This window comes from Protopterus annectens, chromosome 1.part2 (assembly GCF_019279795.1).
Source record: "Protopterus annectens isolate FY-2018-M chromosome 1.part2, PAN1.0, whole genome shotgun sequence".
Taxonomy (NCBI): Eukaryota; Metazoa; Chordata; order Ceratodontiformes; family Protopteridae; genus Protopterus; species Protopterus annectens.
Window position 1 is genome coordinate 97,994,944 of NC_056727.1, and position 18,930 is coordinate 98,013,873.

General features: G+C 36.0%; 1 protein-coding gene across 1 annotated transcript in view; it reads right to left on the reverse strand.

Annotated features, from left to right (window-relative positions):
• Positions 1–1,346: 1,346 nt before the first annotated feature.
• The window catches only part of LOC122788108 (golgin subfamily A member 6-like protein 2), a 593,305-nt gene continuing 575,721 nt past the window's right edge, over positions 1,347–18,930 (reverse strand). The window contains exon 6 of the mRNA XM_044055046.1: positions 1,347–1,737. Coding sequence (XP_043910981.1) covers positions 1,600–1,737 — 138 coding nt within the window. The 3' untranslated portion in view covers positions 1,347–1,599. The remainder of the gene's footprint in view (positions 1,738–18,930) is intronic.

The window sequence follows — 18,930 nt, forward strand, 5'->3', positions numbered from 1 at the left end:
AGATATAACTTATAACAAAGAAAAAACAACTAACATAAAAGTGTCTGCACATTATATCATCCTGACTACACTGTTCAATGGTAAAAAACAAGAGGAAAAAAGAAAGAAAGAAATAGAACAACCTCATCTAACATTTTAAGAACTTTTTGCAACACTGAACTTCACACAAATATAACACTTTTTTGTTGTGCCGTTTTTATCACTGATGTTCTTACTGTATGTCATGATTGTAATTTTAGGTAATCTATCACAATTGTTTTGCAACCTTTAGTGAAAATACTCTTGTAGTTAGCATCTGAAGGAAATAACAGCAAAGAAAGAAATACTACGATTTGTAATCTAGTCTGCTTAATAGTTTAATTAGGTTTGAAAAATGGGTGATGTCTGTCGAAGACAATGCCGTCAATAAAGTATACAAACTGTTGGGTAGAATGCATTGCAATCTATCCCACAACAAACAAGATGTTCTTTTTAAAACTCATATTAAATTATTAAAACAGTTCAATTTAGCATACTCTAAACAATGGTGCTACACCTGACTGTCTTCCAGCGGATTTACTTTGAGTCTTACTCTTTACCCCTGGGATCACTGGGAAATCATAAATTTACCCCTGGGATCACTTCAATGGCCCTACTGGACAGAGGCCCAGGGAACTAATTTAAAAGGGAGGCGAAAGCCAACACATTCTGGCTTGGCTTATAAATGCCGTTGGGCAGATAGCCTAGTACCTACCTATGAACCTATGAACCAAGGCAATGCACAGCAGGAAGAACAGTGGTTACAATAAAGTGAAGTAAACCTGACTTGTGTATAGCACAGCATCTGACACCACTGTAATAAATGAACTCTGTACAAGCTTCAAAGAGCACAGTGGTTTTACTCTGAGATAGAAGCACAGATGCTTTAAAACCTTTTTATCATTCTTATTTTACAAAATAATATACATACAATTCTATAGTCACAGATAAAAATATTTGTAATACTACCAAAACTAAGTTATACAGATATTTATTATCTTTGTTAAAATACCAATGTAGTTTATAAGTAAGATTACATAATGTACACGGTATAGCTTTAAACTGTCCATCATTTTGCCCTGTTTTTGACATGGAGATGTTTTTGAACACATCTTACTGTGCTTTGCAGTAAGTTTAAAGAGTTATAACTCAGAAACATGTTCTAAATGCTGCTTTTCTTTGAATGCAGTATCCCCTTATTTCTACATTTTGAAAATATCAGTTATTTTTCCACTGAAATGCCTTGACCAAAGCATCTAATGAAACTGATCGTAATAGAAAAAACAGCCATGTGACAGTTTTGATTCACTAAGAAGAACTGAAGAAAGTGTTACACAATACTGCATTTGAAAAGGGCTCTTGGTGAAACAGCTATTAATATCCTGCTGGGATTATTGACAACTAATAAAAATGGCCTGATACACGAATGATGTTGATGTATAACATTATAAATATTACGAATACTGGTACTGTAACCCCCCCCCCCAAAAAAAAAATCATTCAAATTAATGTTGCACTTCAATCTGGACATATTACCAGAGGTTCTGGGTATAAACCAATTTCAGATAGCCATTTAGCACTTTAATATACTTGCTGTGCCAGCTGTTTTTCAGTCTTCCTACAGATGGCTTGAAGTTCTTCTACTGTTCGCTCCTTAAGCCTCAGTTGCAAAGTCTTTTCTTCCAGCTTCTGTGCCATAGATCTACAGTTTGCACATTCCTGAAATTAAATAAGCAATTACTAAGGGAAAATCATAAACTGAAGTAATATTTCTCCAACAGTCTCTAAAAATACTTTATGCTTCATGAAGTTGCCTCAACTGAGAATGATACCTCAGAGAACAGAAAGTATTTAACATTTAATATTTTGAAATGCTGCATTACATCTGGAATGTAGATTAAAGCTGTATATGATGCATGCTGATCAGTACTAGATTTCTTTCTTACATAATGCAAATGGGTAGTGAAATAATTATGAGTTTGCAAAATTGTTGAAGAATTCTAAATTTTTTAAATTATATAATAAAATAAAACAGAGTGATGCAAACCCTGTTTCATGGTCAAATGGGGGTAATGGACCCCCCCATCAGCCATAACAATATCCCATGTCCTTCTGTTTCATGTTTTTTATCAATGTCCTTTGAATGAGGATTTAGAAATGAAGGCATACAAAATGAGCATCCTTCCACACACACAAAGGAATAATATCCTGTACATAGGTCAAAAATTGAGGAAGGTGTGCTTTGTCAATGGAGCTAAACAGATTACACCTCTGGGTCCCCTGGGTCCCCCCAGATTGAAACAAAGCAGAAAAAAAACTTCTGGAGTGAGTTAACATTCAAGTCCCATAAAAACTATGTTACTGTCAAATAAATGTTAGCATATAAGACCAAATCCCTTAACTTTATGGCCATCATGCATAACTGGTTAGTAATTACCTAGTGCAGAGAATATCAATGCACATAGGGCCATGTTACAAACAACTTAAAAGACAAACCTGAAGAAAATCAAATCCAATAATTCTGAAGTCCATGATGTTGAATAAAAACTCAAAACTGCAAGACCAACAAAACTTATATTATAGCTGTGAACAAGTAATGCACAATACCACTGAGCAATTTTTCTTTTTTAAGTGTCTTTTTGTTCACAACATATAAAAACACAGCCTGCACTAACCTGAATACAGTCATTCAGTAATGCATTCTGTATTTCCAGCATTCTTGGTAGAAACATTTTTCTTTTACTTCTTTTTTTTAGCTGTATAATCTTTGGTAACACACATACACACACATTTACACATACCCGCACAAACAATACATTACAAGTCTTCAGTGCCATCCATCAACTGGAAATATTAATTACCACTTCATAGCCCAGAAGTTCACACATATATGCGACTACTCCTCCCTTCTCAATAAGGAAAGCATACAGGAAAATAATTTTCAATGGATTCAATAATTTCAGAATCCAAACGTTGCGAGGAAAAAACAAACCCAAAAAATAAAATAATCCACTGTGCTATCTTCTCAAGCAACTAAAGGAGGAAACACAGTAGAAAACGGCTCCAGCCAGACATTTATTGAAACAACTCAAAACATAAAAGGTACATATATCCAGAGTTAAGCGCTTTCACCTATCGTGTATAGGCTTCATCAGAACTGATTCTTTTTGATAATACGCCATTTTAAATAACCTTTTTGGCGCGAAACTACAAAAGAATGTTCATTATTCTTAAAGTTGAACTGTGCTTATATTTGGATTTAACAAATGAGTTTATTTAATAAGTTTATTTAATAAAACATGAAATCAAGTGAATATATATGTGTGTATGCTACCATAAATAGCATTGCCTCCTCTATACACATACTATTTGTATACCATATAACCACAAAAAAGTTTTAAATAAACGAACATGTGTAACATTTAAATTTTAAAAAGTTCATATGCTATATAAGCTAATAAAGGTTGCAATATACATATATATAATCGCAAGATTCATTAAAACCTCCATTATTAAAACCCATTACTAAAGTGATGAATAATTTGTAAATAATTAATATAAGGATAATCTTATAACTTTTAATATAATACGTAAAAATGTAACATTATTATAAATATAATTAAAAACATAATATAGGGAAATAATGTGCAAAATTGTTTATAAATAATTTACTGTCAATACTACACTATATTTGATGTTCATATATAATATACTGTAAATATATTGTTAATAAATAATTGATTAATATTAGAATTAATCGAATATAAAAATGTGTGTATAAATATTTGTTAAAAACAATTGATTGTTAACACTATTTGTATTGTTAGTCAAATAAAAATAGTGCATTCTTGGTATCTGTTCACTAAAATTATATTAACTGACCGTAAATATCACTTTCATTAAACTTTGAGTAGTGGGCTTATGACATAATGAAATTATTATACACTGTGGTGTGTCAAAAACAATACTAGTGAATTCAGTATTGATTTGTTGTTGAAAATATACCATTATACTACAATATATAAAATTCAAACATATATACTAATCAATACTGAAAAATAAATATAAAATTCATAAAATCAAAAAATCTACATTGTCAAAAGGACATTAACAGATTGATATTTATATAATTTTTTAAAAAATGTATATATACAAATAATGAATATGATTTATTACACAAAAATTACTTTTGATGTTTATGGTTAGTTACAAGAGGAAAAACAATTGCCTCATTATTTAATTAACAAGGGTTTTACGGCTATAGTGTCGTTCAATCCTGGTGATGTTGCTGCATCAGTATATAGCTGCCACCATATTTCTTTATAGCTTAATAAATCCTTAATGCTACCCCCTTTCAAATCTGGTTTAATGTGTTCTAAGATGCCAAATTTAAAACTATGTTGGTCACCATTACTTTCCACATGCCTATACAATGCATTATTTGTGTCTTTCCTTCTAATACAATATGAGTGGTCGTAAATTCTCCTTTTAAAAGCCCTCTCGGTTTTGCCAACATAGTATGCTGAACATTCAACACATTTGGCAATATAAACTACAAAGGGTGTGTTACAATTACCCTTGGCAGGTCTAATTACTGTCCTATTACTGTTGTCTAAAATAAGTTCCGTATGTCCCATTATAAACCTACATTGATTGCAATTTCCACATCTTTTGGTAGAGGTTGGTACTCCACCTTCTCCCCTTCTTAGATTAGTTTCATTACCTAATTCTAAAATTTTTTTCAAATTGTGTGACATCTTATAAACTATAAGTGGTTTGTCCCCTAATATTCTAGATAATTCTGGGTTCACTTGGAAGATACCCCAATGTTTTACCAAAATTTCCTTAACTGTGTTTACAAAAGGAGTATACGGTAAGATACAAGCCATTTTGTATTTGCTTATTAAGTTTGGATCCTCTTCATTGTCTATCGGAGGACTAACACCTAGGATTGATTGATATTTTGTCTCTCTCTGAGATATAACATACTGTTTGACATCATGTAACATTTTTTTGTTATATTTCCTCTCAATAAACATATTAGCAATATGCTCGACCTCAGCTAGCATGTCGTCAAATCTAGATGTCATTCTAGCCGCTCTAATTAATTGACCCTTGAAAATATTACGCAGCATCTTCCTAGGATGGTTGCTGTCATATTGTAGGTAATCATTGGAGAAAGTATTTTTTCTATAAATGTTTGATTTGAAACCTTCTTCATCATGAGACACAATAGTGTCAAGATATGGTAAACCTGTACTACTAATAGTGTAAGTAAATTTTAAAAAATCACTGCTATTGTTAATAAAAGTTATAAATTCATTAAGCTCATTAATATTGCCTTTCCATAAGATGTAAATATCATCTAAGAACCTTGTGTAATGAATAATATGTGTGAAAAATACACTTTTAAATAAAGTTTCTTCTTCCCAAAATAACATTACAAGGTTGGCAAATATAGGGGCACTTGCTGAACCCATTGCCACCCCCTTACTTTGTTTGAAATATTCTCCTTCAAATAATATGAAATTATTCTCCAAAACAAGTGACATACAGTCCATAATCAGACATATTTTATCCCAATTAAGGTTGGCATGTTTCCTAATGCTTTCACAAAACATCTCCAAACCTTGCCTATTGGGAATACAGGAGAATAAGTCAATAACGTCTATGGTCACATAGTAAAGATTACTTGTATCAGTTTGAATGGGAAATTTCCTTAAGAAATCCCATGAATCTTTTAACAAATGGGGGATACCCGAGTATATATCCTTAAGCCAAATGTCAACCGCTTTGCCTAATGGAAAGGTTTTAGCTCTGCTACCTGACACTATTGGTCTAAAGGGGGGGATCAACTAGATCTTTATGAATTTTAGGAATCCCCACCAGTACCGCCAATTTAGGGTACTGTACCTTTAAATAATTATATGTGTCATTATTAATACGGTTGTCAATCCAAAATTCCTCTAAATAGGAATTAATCCTCTGGTAGGCTATATTGATTTCATTCAAAGAAATCATTTCATAATTGCCAGTTTCTGTGAGAATGGTATTTAACTTCACAATGTATTCCATTTGGTCATAAATGACAATCCCCCCTCCCTTATCCGGTTTCATTATACGAATATTATTATTTCTCAAATTTCTTAACTCCACCCTTTCTTCTTTAGACAAATTATCCTTAATTTTATATTTCCTTGCCGTGTCGGATAACTTATATAGGTCCTTATGTACCTGTTTTTCAAACAGCTCAATCATGGGGTTCATGTAAGGAACAAATAAACTTTTACTTTTTAACAATGTGTCTCCTCTGTCTAATTCTTGATTGTTCTTGTTTTTATTTTGGAACATAACAGATAAATTAAGCTTACGTGTATATAATTTAGTTTCTATCAAATGATCTACCAAGTCGTATTTTGGTGTAGGAATAAACTTCATTCCTTTGGATAGTAGTTTGTGATGGACCTCTTCTACCTTAAAATTTGTAAAGTTATAAATTTTAAACTCATCGAATTTATGTACACCACTATCCTTCTCTATAGATTTCTCTACCATTGTACTAGTGCCATTGTTCTTAGTTTTTAATAACCATTCCATTTCTTTCCCTTGTAGTTCATTTGTTGTTGATTCTGACCTCGATTGTAATTCCCTGTCATAAATTTCATTTTTTTCCAATATTGGGGATTCCAATTTCTCTGAAAATTTTGTTTGTACCATTCCTGGTCTTCATAAACTTCATAGTTAACTTCATCTGTATGTCCCTCCCCATCCCATTTATTTCTTCCCTTATTTCTATTAAATTGGTTATCGTAAAAGTTTTGCTTGTGTACTTTATTGCTACCATCATTATTCCATCTGTATACTCTTTTTTTCTCTATACTGTATCAAGTCTCTATTTATTTTCTTGCATTTTCTTTCGTGAACTGTTTTGGATTTCTTTTCAACTATTGTAAATTGTTTCTGATATAAGTTATTCCATTCATCAAACAATAAATCTCTTTCTATCTCCAAATTCAATTTTTCTACCTCCCTAATGAGATCTAATAGTTTCTCGTCATTGTACTTAATCAACATTTTCATGTATTTAAAGCCACACTCATCAAAAAATTCATTAAAATCCTTTATAATTGCATCATTGATGTCAATACCCAAAGGTAATTTAAAAAAATGTAGACCCATTGGGACTACCTTTAAAGTTACACACTTATGTAAATAGGCATTCTCAATTTTTGTATTATCTAATTTGCACATTAAATTTCCCAATTTGTAAATTTTGTCCTTTAAAGCTAAATCACTGAATGCTTTTCTATTGGGGAACCCATCTTTCCCCTTGTCAAAATTATCAAAATTACAGTCACTACTTAGAAAATTGTTCAAATTGTAGCAATTGCTATTATCTTCCTTTGTTCTTTTATATTTGTTAGATTTAGTTTCAGTACCTTTGTTGGCCATCACTGTACCTACTGTGTGGGCATAGGTTTTTACAGGCTTAACACGCTTGGACCTAGTGTCTGTATGAAGCGTAAAATCATCAACACAACATGCAGTTTACTTAAATGCAACTCTTCAAGGACTTTGGCTGGCAGCTTGGGAAGAACAGTTACTGTTATACACTTCAAGTATCCTTCTGTACTGTGAGTTTGTCAGACCTTTTGAATAAAGGAGATGCCTTTATTTCTGCTTACCTTCCGACTTCACATTTTAGGTAAATGTTGCGAATTTTAGTAGAAGTGTCTGGAAATGTCATTAGTTTAAAGTAGAAAACATCCAGTGCTCATGTCATCTTTTGAACTCTGAGATGTAACTTTGAAAATCCATCTGCATTTACATGAAGGCCTTCCTTTTATTCTCACTCATTTACATGTGGGCAGAAAGTGTCAATGCCCAGCATGGCACAATAGCTACTGTCACAGAAGGACCACCTTTTTGTAGGCTTAAAATAGTTGCAAGGGGATTATGATCCACTCTTCAATGCATGACATGACCTTTATGGAAACTTTCCAAGAAATGGCCACAGGTATGCTGTAGGCCAAAGAAGCAGACATAAGCTGGCTCTTGATATCACCACAGAAAAGCTGCATTCTGACCATCATGCCTCCTCAGCATGACACCTGATGCAGCAGTACTAAAATTAGAATTAGTAGTGTCACAGCTGTATTTTATGAGTGCTCATATGTTTTCAGCTGTTTGTGTCAATTTGGAAATCTTTTTTTTTTCCTGAAAGAATCATTAGCAATGTCTTGAGTTAGGTCATAATTTTGTTTCTAGAATTCTTTTGGGTACTACACCAGGTGGACCTTGCTTTTTATAATTCTAAAGCCCAGGGTACCTGATATATAAAGCCTCTTACCAAAGCTGTCAAGGATTTGTTTAAATAAACTTCTGTCTTTGCCACTTAGTAGAATACTGAGAGTGCTGTTTTTTTCACCTCTGTCACAGCTAAGCGCTCCTCTCAACTGTCCAGAATTTCATAAAATAACAAGATTTATGCCATATATTTTTAGTTTGCTCCTCATAAAATTTGTGTTTTTCTGGCAAATCATTGAGGACTGAAATTACTAAATGATGACAGACATTTGAATGTCAGACATAATATCCTTCAGAAAATGCATGTTAATGCAAAAACTGCTATAAGTGCAAGGTTTAAAATATGTCCCTGATTGTGAGCCTTGGCTTCCCCATTATTTTTGTTTTTTTTCCAGAATTCCTGTGCCAAGGGGTAGAGGGATATGCCTCTAGGTCAGTAACAGCAAGGTCAGGCACAATAGTTTTATGCAGGTATTTGTACTGCTTTGTTGTTGTTGTTGTTATTGTTGTGTCGTTCAGCTTTTCCCGGTTAGGGGTCGCCACACCGCTAATGATTGGTAGTTGATTTTTACATGCCGAGTTACCAGCCCTGACGTACAACCTTCAATGAAGGTACGCCCATTCATGCATGTCTCCACGCAGAAGACACTCTAGCTGAGAATCGAACCGGACAGCGTCTTACTGTGAGGCGTATTTGTACTGCTCTAAACCCCCTAAAACAAGTCTGTTTTCTTTGGATCATGTGGCTAAGAAATGGCCTCTTATAATAGACAAACATACAGATATTCAAAAGACGGAATCATACGAGAGATTACCAGAGGCTTAGGTGTCTCCAGGTTCAACAAGTCAGCATACTTTTTTTTGGGAGTGGGAGGCATAAGACAGTTTTCTAAAGCCACATTTAAAATTGTATTTCACTGAATGTAAAGTTTACCAAAATGACACATACTAGAGTATGGGGTGCAGAAAAGGGGGATTTCTCATTCCATGAGTCAAAACACAGTCCAAGAGGTAATAAAACTGGAAGCAGCCCACATTTATTCTCTTCACGGTGGGGATGGCTCTTCTACTTGCACCCAATCAGCCCATTCATTCACTGGGGTGACAGACGGGCATACTAGGCTACCAGAGTGTCCTACGGTCCCTTTATCCCTGATTAGGTAGCACAATCAACCCTTTTGCTCTCCAACAGCAATAGTTATACAGAAGGTAGCAGGTCAGCTTGCTGGTTATACTGTGAGGCTACTTCTCCCTTAGAGGAGCATCCCTCCCTCTCACAGCTGCACTACAAGCTCTGTTTTGTGTTGCCTGCCACATGGAGTCTATTTTCCACATGCTCACTTGGCTACATGTTCACACACAGTGGCAACACGTAGCCATAGGTTTATGATTCATGGGTGCAATGCCTAGAGCTACATCTCTTCTCCCAGGATGGGCAAAATTAGTAGTGGCTACACAAATCCACTCTCCCTGGCTAGTTTTATTAGGGGTCCAATGAATATTTGTTGCCTGGGTTGTAGTCAGGGCTTTATCACAGGGTCATTGTAGCTGGCTAACAAGCCAGGTTTTGATGGTCTTCGTATTGACTGCCATCTCATTAAACACCACTTGTTAACATTCTCATATGCTGAGAGTGCTGTAGTTACTCAGACTTTGCAGTCCTGGCTTAATGGAAACACAGCATTAGACTGCTTCCCTTTTTCTGAATGTGCAATCCTGGAAATTATACATATACGTAACTGGGGGTGTTGGGAAAGCAGGAACCCATTGTTGGGTCAGGGTGTTTGCACGCCTACAAAAATATTTTATTTTAAGTTCTTTCTTCCTGTTTTGGTATGTGCACTTCTAAGAAGGGCATTGGTAGGATTCACTCGGTATAAGGGGAGGGATTCAGTGAATCAGTTAATTTGATGGTTGGTTCTCAGTGAGTTGCTGATATCCAAGATAGCTATCAAATCTATGGATACCATTCATAAAATTTTGCCTGAATAAGCCAGTGGCTCCTTAACTTCCACATAATTGGATTAAAGTTGAAGAGGACAAAGAGATCTTTTTAATAACAAGAAGTCCCTGATGTGAAAAACTTTGATGGAGCTGATAAAATCTGAATTATATTAGCTAGGGTCTATATTATTTCATTGAATTATTCGTTAAACACCTATTTAGAGAAACTGCTCTTCATCGAATGACGAATTTTAACTAGGGCAAACCAGTGGTTGGTCCCCATCTGGAATTCGCCCTTTTCCCCACTGTAGTGGAATCCCGGAGTTTGTATATTTAGTTAGGGGTGTGGGGGGGTGCAGTCCCCCCACCTTGGCAGATTTTAAACTTTATTTTTTTGTAGATGCTTGGTTGGCCAACCACTTGTTTTCCCTACTTAAAGTGTGTCATTTGATGAAGAGTGGCTTCGCTAAATAGATGTTTCACAAATGGCTATTCGCTGAATAGCCATTTGATGAAGTGATATGGACCCTATTTTTAAGAGCAAAATTGTCCTTAGCAACTTATAAATGGTCAGTCTTGATAACAGAAGCATACGTCTGAAGGCCTGAGATCAAATTCGTAAGTGACTGTTGATTTTGTGTTCAGGTATCAGGGATAAACTGTATTTGCGTGATAGGAGGAATTGCAACATACTTCTATCTCACGTGTCTAGTTTGCAGGTAGACATCACTATCACAATAGCTGTGAAGTCATCCAGAAAAGTAGCAACAGAAATCAGTACACCTCCAGATCAAACGGAAGACATTCATTACAATCACCTCATGCCAGTAGCCAGGGAATACATTTCTGGTTAAGAACATTTGTTTATTAATCAGAAAAGTTTCAGCATCAAGCACCATTATACCACTATTTTACGTATTGTGGCAGCCTGTCCTTGTAACAATACCTTTCCTGGAATCCATTACTGAGGCAGTAAAGCACCTGACAGAAGAATAGAATCACAGCAGCTGTTAGACTGAAACATGGGATAATGAATCCCAATACCAACAAATGGTTGAGGAGAGGTCTTGCTCAGGTCAGCAGGCCCACACCCCCTTTATCATCAGTGTTTGCTTTGTAGTACACCTAATCTTTCTGTGTTACTTTTAATGAGTTAAATTTATGGCTAGTAGAGTCCCTACGTTTCTTTTTTCTGTTTACTTATTTTTTTCTGTCTAAGTGTTCTAGCAACAGATTTCTATCCAAAAGGGACTCTACAGTAGAAGAAGCAGGAGTCAAAGCCTCTAATATTTTATATTCTAGTATGTATACTTTTTGATATTATAGATAAAGCTGTCATTAAATTTAAAACAGTGCTCACAATGTCAAAGACAAAATTCCCCCAGAACACACACATATACACACACAAAGTAGAGTTGTATAAGTAAACTTAGCACAGCAGTAAATGTTCGAATGATCGATCACTGCCGCAGTAAATTAAGCAATATGGGTTATATCCTAAATAGGATATAACAACCATCCTGTTGTTTGAAAGCTTCAGGGCACCTTTCATGCTGAGTAAAAGGACAGGTTTGCACACCAAGCCCTTCAGAGCTTCCCTGCAACTGAGAAGGGTGCTCCTCTGCAGGCTTTCGAGGATCGATGGTTGACTAATTCTGTTCTACTGCTGGGCAGATATGTTCTCTTCAAGGTAAAGACTTCCACATTACTTTTAAACTTGTTTAAATTTATTTTTTTGTGAAAAAATTACTTTTCAGCTGGGAAAAAGTATTTTCCTTGACTAACTCATGACATTTGGGTACTTTTGAATGGGAATGCACTTTTTTTCTGGTAAAAAGTTGTTAAAATTTGTTTAAAACTACTTTTTCTGTGGAGGCTCTCTCTGTGTTTATTTTACTTTTGGTGGTCTGGGAAAGTGTTTAAAATGCTTTTTTGTGGGAAAAAAGTTATTTTTTTGCTACTTTACTGTTTCACTGACTATTGTTGCTAAGCTTTCTTGGGAAATAAGCACCATTTTCCGCTTGACCATGGAAAAAACTACTGGTCACTCAGTGAAACCTTCTTTCAACCACAAAAAGAAAAATATCGTTAAGCAGCTTTTACCACTGTATCAGGCTGGTAATTTGCCTCAGCCACAGGCAGGTGACTCTGTTGTGGCCCAAGCTGCAGCTAAATCTGGCAAAAATGAAAAATGGTATTTTATTTATTTCACCAGAATTCTTAGAAATATTTTAGGATTATACTTTACTGGAGTATGCAAAAAGCATATTTAAAATGGACAGTGCCTTTATACAAGTCCTCACATACCAGAAGGAGATGGCAAAAAAGCACTGTGATGCATTTATATAAATTTATAAAATCTTAAAGAATGTTAAAAAATTATTTAATTTAAAGCATATGCAATTTTCATCTAAATATGGATGATTCTGATGCTGATGACTATGAGTTAAAAGAACAAGAATAAAATCTTTTACCTGGTTCTTTATGAAGAACCTCTTTAGCAGCAAATTTGTTTAGGAGCTCTAGTGTTGCTTGACAGTACTGGTGCCTGTTACAATCTTCTTAATGAAATGGAAAACACTTTCTTTCTAATATCTAGCTTTATGCATATTGATATATACATCCCTTTGATGATATTGCTTTGATAATGAGAAAATGAGAGGCAGCACTATGTCACAAACCTCTTCAGCAAATATGCAGAGTACAGATTGTTCATCAGTCATAATCTGTTATATAGTATTCAGTGTAACAGTGAAATCCCAATTCGTGTTCTTATTTTCTAATGTGTCCTTCTGATATACATCCCTTGCATTCCTTCTTCTCAAAATCTCACATGTATTGTGCCATCTTACTGACAAAGTAAACTCATTTATTTAGGCTGTGTTCTATATCCTCCTTAAGCTTCCAAGTCCATGTTGAGAGCACCCACTTTAGCATTCTCAGTGACATTACAAGTAGCGTCCAGGTTTACTAGTCTCCTTACCTCTGAAGCAAGGAAATCAATAACAGTGTACACATCCCTATACCTGAGTACGCTAAGCCCTTGTACCACTATCCAATCCACAAAATATCACGTAACTCTTCAAACACCCAGTCCATTAACACAATCTAGCATTTCGTTACTCTCTCAGACACACAATTCCATCAGTGGGTCCTACTAAATTCCATTAATGTCCTACCACAATACAGAGCAGATGCCTCTTTGTCTTCTTCATCTACAAATTTCTGCATTTTTTACTTCTGTCTCCCTGTTGCATAACAACCTTCTTTCTTCTCACGTTACTAGCAGTAAGGAGCATAAAACTTTAGAACAAAAATATGTGCCTCCAGTCAATTCACACTTGTAATCACTTTTAAAATCTGGCCATTTTGCTTGTACCTCTTTTTCCCCAGATATTAGAAATCAGCCTGCATGTTTTCTCTCTAGAAAGGCACTCATCACTCACATAAAGAAATCTATTGTATGAATATTTTAACTCAATTTTTAGCCTTTCTTCTAATCCCTGTTATTCCCCCTCTCTATTGTCCTTCAAATTTTCCTTTCTGCCCATGCCATTATACTCCTGGTGAATTACAAAGCATCCAGAAATTAAAAATATTCATAACACACAACTCTCAGACCTCATTGCCAAATTAATATACAACTTTGTGCTTTACTTAACTATTTACCCAATTAGTGCATTTCATTTCCCCTACTGTATTTTCATACTTTTCAAACTTCTTTATTGCAACGTATTAACACTGTATTACAATTTAATGCCTTGTAGCTTGGGTCACGGCCAAAAAGTGTCTTCAGACCTGCACCTTCATCTGGTTAACAAATAATATACACAGTCATCCAGTTAAAAAATAATGAACATAATCATCCAATTAACAAATAATAAAAAGAACAAATAAGGTAACAAACAAATAAGGTAACAAACAAATAAATACAATAACATCTTTAAAGTCAGACTGTAAGTGTAAAAATATTTAATTAGCGTCTTCTGCATGAGACTGCTTACTGTGTTTGATATACTTTGTATTCATCTGATTCAGAAATATCTCTTATTAGGAATTTCACAAAGCCATGTACATGTCTCTGACTCTAATAGCCCACATCTGCCAGATTCTACACACATTTCCTGACACTGTATTTGTAGGTATAGTGCTGGTTCTTACTGAAACTTACTAACTGAAACATTCAGGGATCAATTAAAGAGTATGCATGCTATGAGGTCTGCACCAGTAAACTACCTGCAACTGAGTGTGGTGTCTTTCATTTCTCTAAAATTAGATTTTCTGTTTGCACTGGAGCCTTCTTCAACATGGGGTATTTCAAGTATCTCTTCCATGCCATCCAAATGATTTATATATGAACTGTTTTAGAACAGATGTTACTTTTATTAAAGGGAAGTATTAAAAGTGTAATCCTTCTCAGAGTGGTCTAGCTTTTGATGACTATCATCTTTCTTTGAGATCTTTGCTCGTATGAAGAATTTTTTTACTTTTCTTTACCATTTGCTTGGCTTTGATTTATTACCATTCGAAAGTCACTGATTATGCTTTTATGGAATCCATTAGGAGTATTACAGCCAGATGAAAGGAGAATGAGGCCAGTCAACTGACCTGGAGAAATGTGTTTAGCTATTCCACTGCTGCACTCATTTTGGTAAGTGAAGTCTGCATCACAGTATGGCTAGGGAAGGTGAGCAGATGCATGCCTCTCAACCCTGGAGCATATCAAATGATAGAAATGGCCTTTATAAATCATAGCAGAAGGTCAGAAAGAGCATCACTGTATTATATTATATAGACTTAGTTTATTTAATAAGTATGTATCCATAACCAGGTCTGTGTTTATGAGGTATATGAACATTTTAAGAGGAGCAAGGCTGACTTTTACAGCAAAATTTATTTATTTAACATTTGTTTACCAGGAAAGTCCGACCCCAATAATTACACCATTCTTGATTGGGCCCTAGTCAACAAAGATCCTCACTCTTACCTGGCAGGCTCCTTACCTGACTCCCTAAGTGACCACATCCAACCTTCCTACTAAAACACCACATAAATAGCAGCAAACCCATTGTCCACCGACACATTCACTACAAAGCTAAATTCAACTCCAGCTCCTTCACCACCTCCCTACAAAAAATAAACTGGTCACCCTTAAAATACCTCAACCTAGATGAAGCAGTCCACTACTTTAACAGCACTTTCCTCAACATCCTTAACTCCCATGCCCCCCAAAGATGCACCAAAATCCGAACTAAACAATCCCCCTGGCTACAAAAAAACACCAAAGACCTTATGAAATCCAGGGATAAAATATGGGAAAAATGGCACACAACCAAAAACCCCACAGATAGGCAACTATTCATTGAACTATGTAATAAAGTCAAAAAGCAAATAAAAGCAGACAAAGCCCTTTTCTATCAGACATCCCTAAACTCCTCCCAAAACAACCCAAAACAATTCTGGTCCACAATTAACTCTATCCTCTGCCTAGGGAAGGTAAACCCCCCCCCCCCACCAACCACCCCTCTCTCCACCTGTAGCATAGCTGACTCTTTCAACAAACATTTACAGAGACCATTCTATCCCTAAATAAAAAACACTTCCCTACATCAACACCACCCACACCCAAACCAACTCCACCCCTCCCTCCCTTCTTCCTTTCCACAGTACCCACCTCCAACATAAAAAAACTACTAAAAAAACTTAAACTCACAAGACTAGCAGCTGACAACCTGCCCACAGAATACCTAAAAATAGAAGCTGATGTTTTAGCTTATCCCATCTCCATATTATTCAACCGCTCTGTATCTGAGTCCTATGTGCCAACCTTATGGAAAATATCCCACATCATACCCCTACACAAAGGCGGCCCCTCAAGAGACATCTCCAACTACCGCTCCATTGCCATCCTCTCGACTCTCTCCAAGATACTCAAAAAATGTATCAACTCACAGATCTCCAATTATTTCCTAGACAATAATCTCCTCCCGTACACACAGCATGGTTTCAGACCACACCATAGCACCACAACTGCTCTGCTCTCCTTCACTAACATCATTCTCCAACATAAAAACAATGGCCTTTTCTCCTCTGCTGTATTTCTTGACCTATCAAAGGCTTTTGATATTGTATCACATGATCTTCTACTCTCTGCACTCTCCAACCTCTCCTTTTCCATACCTGCCATCAATTGGTTCCACAGCTATCTACATGGCGGCCAGCAGTCAGTTGTCTGGCACAACAATCTATCCCCTCACCTCCCTGTTACTCTTGGGGTTCACCAAGGCTCCATCCTTGGCCCCTTGCTTTTCTCCATTTTTACCAATGACCTGCACACTGCCACCAAACATGCCTCCATCATACAGTATACAGATGACTCCACTCTCATCTACTCAGTTCCAACTCTAACAAAACTACAAGAGATCACTCAAGCATCTTTCTCTTCTGTTGAAAGTTGGCTATTAAATGCTCAACTTCTCCTCAACCGAAATAAGACCAAACTCCTCATCTTTGAACCCTCAAAATCTACCCCGAACATCCCCCATTTCAATATACTTGCCAAAGACAACACTTCCATCTCACCAACAGCCCACACTAAGCTACTCAGTGTACAGATTGACAACAAACTCATATTTGACACCCACATATCACTCACAATAAAAAAGTCAACAAAAAACTGGGTGCCTTGTATAGAAACCAACAATACCTAATCAAACTAGCCAGAATCTCTACCGCAACTTCCCAACTAATCTCAACCCTACTCTATGCATCACCCATACTCACAAATCTTTGACAATCAGACCTAAAGAAATTTGAAGCCTGCTACAATAATATTGCAAAATTTGTATCAGGGGACTCCCACCACAGTCACCACTGTGTCTCCCTTAGAAACCTAGACTGGCTTGAGCTCCTTCAACTCCTACACCTAACCCAACTTACCTTTGCTCAAAAACTTGTAAACCACCCTCTTAAAATTCCCTCACTTCATACACTTCTCCAACCTTACCAGTCCACCAGACCCCTTCGCTCCTGCAACAAAAATCTACTCCAAGTCACCAAACCCAACAACTCTGCAGGGAAAGCGCTATTCTCCTACTCCATATCCAAAATCTGGAACTCACTTCCCACTGCCATAACTACCCTCCCTTCCAGCAGTCTCTTCAAAAATGCTCTTAAAGCACACCTAAAATCTCACTGTCTATGCCCTTGTCCATACCCCAACTAACCCCCCCTTTCTCCTGTACCACTAATTAGCTGCCAGCTCTACTATTAGCTGTCAGCAGGTTATCAGTATTTCATTACCATTTCATATCCTTTAACTAGCAGATGATTGCAGTACGATGTTTACTCTTTTCTCTATGTGAGAAATTAATACTACTAGGCAAATGTCTTGCACCTTATATTGTTATTATACCCTGACATATGTCATTACCTGTCAGACTGTGTCTTTGCTATACGCTGTTTTATTTTCCTCTGAAATGCTAGATTATACTCTTATATTATGTGAAATTTTGCTTTTCTGAATATATGGAGCCTTCCATGTGATATTATACTCTGACATATAGGTCATTTCTCCTGTTGAACTGTGTCTTTACTATAATTATACTGTTTATTTTTCATCTGATATGCTAGATTGTACTCTTATATTATGTAAATCTCATATGTCTGAATATATGGAGCTTTTCTCCCCGGGCATATACCCAGTCGGACCTTCCCGGTCAACAAATGTAAAATAAATAAATATTCAAAGGACATAACATTCTTCACAAAACTCCAGCTGGCTATGCTGGCACATGCCCATATCATCACAAAAAGTATCTATAAATAACATTCCTCTTCTTAGTAATAGCAGCCACTACAGGAAAAACAAACCTGAGTATTACAGTGTCATATTTCTTGTCAGCTTGATATTAGCTTATTGTTTTCACTCTTTCAAAGAAATAGTTTTAAGAGAATTAGAAAAAGATACTAAATAAATAATATGCCACCATCCTTGATAGTATATAAATATCGAATGAACACAAGGTGCAATGCAACTGGAAATAAAGCAGAAAACTAGAAGAACTGAAAACGATGTAGGGAATGCTACTATTTGCTACTCTGCTACCAAGCCAGGAAGACTTAGATGCTGATACAGAATAAAAAGCAGGTCTGTGATCACAGAATGAAGGCAAAATGATAGTAGCCACTTTGTAATACTTTTTTTAAATAATACTATGTTTAATAATAATTTAGTCTAATTACAAATAATGAAACAGTTCAGTTCACAAATGTATTGACACATATTAAAGAGATATTGTATCACATCAGTCCTAACAACCCTAGAAGTAAACTAAGGAAAAATAAATAGGCACAACACATTTCATACACCCTGTACGTTGCATTATTTGATGTGATTCTATAAACAGCACCTTCTGTAAAAGTAATGTACACTTCCTAGATTTGTCTTTTTGGCTTTTCCTGGTTAGGGGGCCGCCACAGTAGAACTCCGGTCCGCTAATGATTGGCAGTTGATTTTTATGGTGCCGAGTTGCCAGCCCGACGCCCAACCTTCAGCGAAGGCACGCCCATTCACGCATGTCTTTCAGAGGCCACTTGACCGTGGGGAGGACATGCAGTCTCCACACAGAAGGCACTCCAGCCGAGAATCGAACAGTACAC